Genomic DNA, 3,475 nt, shown 5'->3' with positions numbered 1-3,475 from the left:
TAGTGTGCCAATTCGGTCGGATCTAACGATGTTTTCTTCAAGAGGGGACGGACCACCGCCTCTCTGAGCGCTGATGGAAAATGCCCCTCCAGTAGGGATCTATTTATGATATCCCGTATAGGATATCTTAGCTCCCTCCGGCAGGTCTTAATAAGCCAGGAGGGGCATGGGTCCAATTTACAAGTTGTTGGGCGTGCAGATAGGAGGATCCTGTCAACTTCTTCCAGGCTGAGCGCGCCGAAGCCGTCCAGGACGCGATCCGAAGACAGGCACGGAGCCTCAGGTTCGCTAACTGTATCTAATATGGCAGGAAAGTCGGAACGGAGCGATGCGATTTTATCCGCAAAAAAATCCGCAAAAGCCTCACAGCCAATTTCCAATTCATTAAAATTTGGTCTGCCCTGTGGCAGCGTTGTAAGGGTCCGGATTGTATTGAACAGTTGTGCCGGGCGCGAAATTGCGGACGCAATCTCCGCCGCAAAGTAAGTTTTCTTTGCGGCCTTGACTGCCATCTCATAGGACTTCATAACCTCTCTATAAGATGTTCGAGTCGCTTCGTCTCGAGTACGCCGCCATTGCCTCTCTAGTCGTCTGAGTCCCCGTTTCAGCCGACGCAGCCCCTTCATATGCTAAGCAGTTACTTGATTTCTCTTCATGCAAATTTTTAGAGGCTGTAGAAGATTTGCTTGATGAGTGAAACTCCACACTCTGAGCATCCAAAAGTTTTTTTTTCCTCTCTGTGGGTTCTCTAATGATGTTGACAACTGCTACTGTTCATCAATGTCGTTCTGCACTCTGAGAACTCAAACACGTTTCTTCCATGTGGGTTTTTAAGTCCTGTTGAAGGTGGCAACTCAATCTGAACCTATTTCCATGTTCTAAGAATTCCAGTGGTTTCTCCCCTGTGTCAAGAGAGAATCCAGCTTGAAGAGAATCGCTCTGCTGGGCGTGTGTTAATTTCTATGTTCACAGGTGCTGTCACTCCCACAAGCCTCTTTCTCTCCAAGTTCGTTTCCTTAGGCCGACCTGATTAGCTAATAAATTGCAGATGAGAAACACAGCAGTCAGTTGCTTGTATTTTGGGGAGACACCCTAGAGACAGCCACATGAGTGGTTAAAGTGGTTCATAGGCTGAGTCTGCCTTTTCCTACAAGAATAGTTACACAAAAGTTTGGTTAGCTTCCCAGTCTCCACCTTACCTCCTTTCTGCCAGAATACTTTCCTTGTCCTATGCTCCAGAGCGGCTGACAAAAGCACAAACCTTGGATAGGGCTGCTGTGAGTAGCTAGTTAGTGGGGGTTGCATTTTTTGTTGTTGTTGAACTGTGTACCAAACTCTCATCATTTAGCTATTTTCTTTGTCCTTCTAATCTAAATAATTTTTTATTTATTAAAAATGGAGTTTATTGGACATAACACAGATAAGCCTTAGTTATGTTGCCATACTCTCAGCCCACCATCTTTACACCCTCTATCGGTTGTAAGATGCTGATGAACTGTGTCACTCAACCTGAATCTCTTTCCACACTGCAAACGTTTAAAAGGTTTCTCCCCTGTGTGGGTTCTATTATGCTTTTTAAGAGTGCCACTCTGCCTGAATCTCTTTCCACACTCTGAGCATTCAAAAGGTTTCTCTCCTGTGTGGATTCTGTGATGCTTTTTAAGAGTGCCACTCAACCCAAATCTCTTTCCACACTCTGAACATTCAAAAGGTTTCTCCCCTGTGTGGGTTCTTTGGTGTGATTGAAGACTCACACTCTGTCTGAATCTCTTTCCACACTCTGAGCATTCTAAAGGTTTCTCTCCTGTATGAGTTCTCTGGTGCGACTGAAGTTCGTAATTGTGACTGAATCTCTTTCCACACTCAGAGCATTCAAAAGGTTTCTCCCCTGTGTGGGTTCTCTGATGCTTTTGAAGATTGCCACTTTGACCAAATTTCTTTCCACACTCTGAGCATTCAAAAGGTTTCTCTCCTGTGTGAATTCTCTGATGCTTTTGAAGAGTCCCCCTCTCACTGAATCTCTTTCCACATTCTGAGCATTCAAAAGGTTTCTCCCCTGTGTGGGTTCTCTGATGCTTTTTAAGAGTCCCTCTGTCATTGAATCTCTTTCCACACTCTGAGCATTCAAAAGCATCTCCTGTGTGGGTTATCAGATGCCTTCGAAGAGTGACACCATAACTGAATCTCTTACCACATTCAGAGCATTCAAAAGGTTTCTCCCCTGTGTGATTTCTCTGATGATTTTTAAGAGCCCCCCTATCATTGTATCTCTTTCCACACTCTGAGCATTCAAAAGGTTTCTCCCCTGTGTGTGTTCTCTGGTGCAAATGAAGGTGGCCATTCTGACTGAATCTCTTTCCACACTCTGAGCATTCAAAACGTTTCTCCCCTGTGTGGGTTCTCTGATGCCTTTGAAGATTGCCAGAGTGACTGAAACTCTTTCCACACTCTGAGCAATCAAAACGTTTCTCCCCTGTGTGAATTCTCTGATGTATGCGAAGACTGCCGCTATGACTGAATCTCTTTCCACACTCTAAGCATTCAAACGGTTTCTCCCCTGTGTGGATTCTGTGATGCATGAGAAGACTGCCACTATGACTGAATCTCTTTCCACACTCTGAGCATTCAAAACATTTCTCCTCTGTGTACCTTTTTTGATGCTGTTGAAGATGGCCACTCAACCCAAATCTCTTTCCACTTTCTGATCTTCTTAAAGGTTTATCCCTTTTGTAGGATCTTCGGTGCTTTTGAGGAGGGCCACTCTGACTGCATTTGTTTTCATCCTCTGAGCATCCAGAAGGTTTCTCCCCTCTGTGTATTATTTCATGTATGCAGAGCTGTGATCTTTTTCTGAAGTCCTTCCCACACTGAATGGATTTCTTTGCCTTCACTGTCCAGTGATTTGTAAGATGTACATTATACTTTCTTCCATCTTGCTTCTCCGCCTTACAGCAACCTTTCTTTCTTTTAGGTCTTCCTCTATTTCTGACATTTTCTTGCAAGTCTTCGTTTTTAACTGTCTCCAGAACTTGTCGCTGAAGTTCTTCACCCTCCCTATTTCTCTGCTCATTGTCTGCTGGAATAAAGAGAGAGATCCTGTTAGCACATGGTATGGGTGGTAAGGTCCAAAGGAATCTATGGGACCAGAGCCAGCGCATGAGAGTAGGCCAAGCAGGCGGCAGCTTAGGGTGCCATCTGGCCTAGGGGTGCCATGAGGCCCCCCCTCTCCTCACATGCAGCACCCCAAAATCACCCCGCTGCTTGCCGGACCTCACTGAGGCTTTCTGAGGCTCAGGAAGCCTCAGTGAAGTTGGGGGGGGGGGGAGTATGGCAGTGAGTCCGCTCAGAGCCTTGCTCTGAGCATGCTCACTTCTTTCTGGACCTCGGTAAGCCTTGGCAAAGTTGGGGAGGGGTGTGTGTGGCAGCGAGTGCACTCAGAGCCCAGCTCAGCTCCCTCCAAAGCAGAAGAGGGCAG

General features: G+C 46.1%; 1 protein-coding gene across 1 annotated transcript; it reads right to left on the bottom strand.

Moving 5' to 3' along the window:
- Positions 1 to 1,544: 1,544 nt before the first annotated feature.
- LOC132587667 (zinc finger protein 79-like) lies at positions 1,545 to 2,288 on the bottom strand (the record flags this gene model as incomplete). Its single annotated transcript, XM_060259984.1, has 1 exon — positions 1,545 to 2,288. A coding segment is annotated over one exon (744 nt), but the record flags the coding sequence as incomplete, so codon positions are not given.
- Positions 2,289 to 3,475: the final 1,187 nt, after the last annotated feature.

This window comes from Heteronotia binoei, chromosome 19 (genome assembly GCF_032191835.1).
Source record: "Heteronotia binoei isolate CCM8104 ecotype False Entrance Well chromosome 19, APGP_CSIRO_Hbin_v1, whole genome shotgun sequence".
Lineage (NCBI taxonomy): Eukaryota > Metazoa > Chordata > Lepidosauria > Squamata > Gekkonidae > Heteronotia > Heteronotia binoei.
This window is presented reverse-complemented; position numbering and strand designations above follow the sequence as displayed.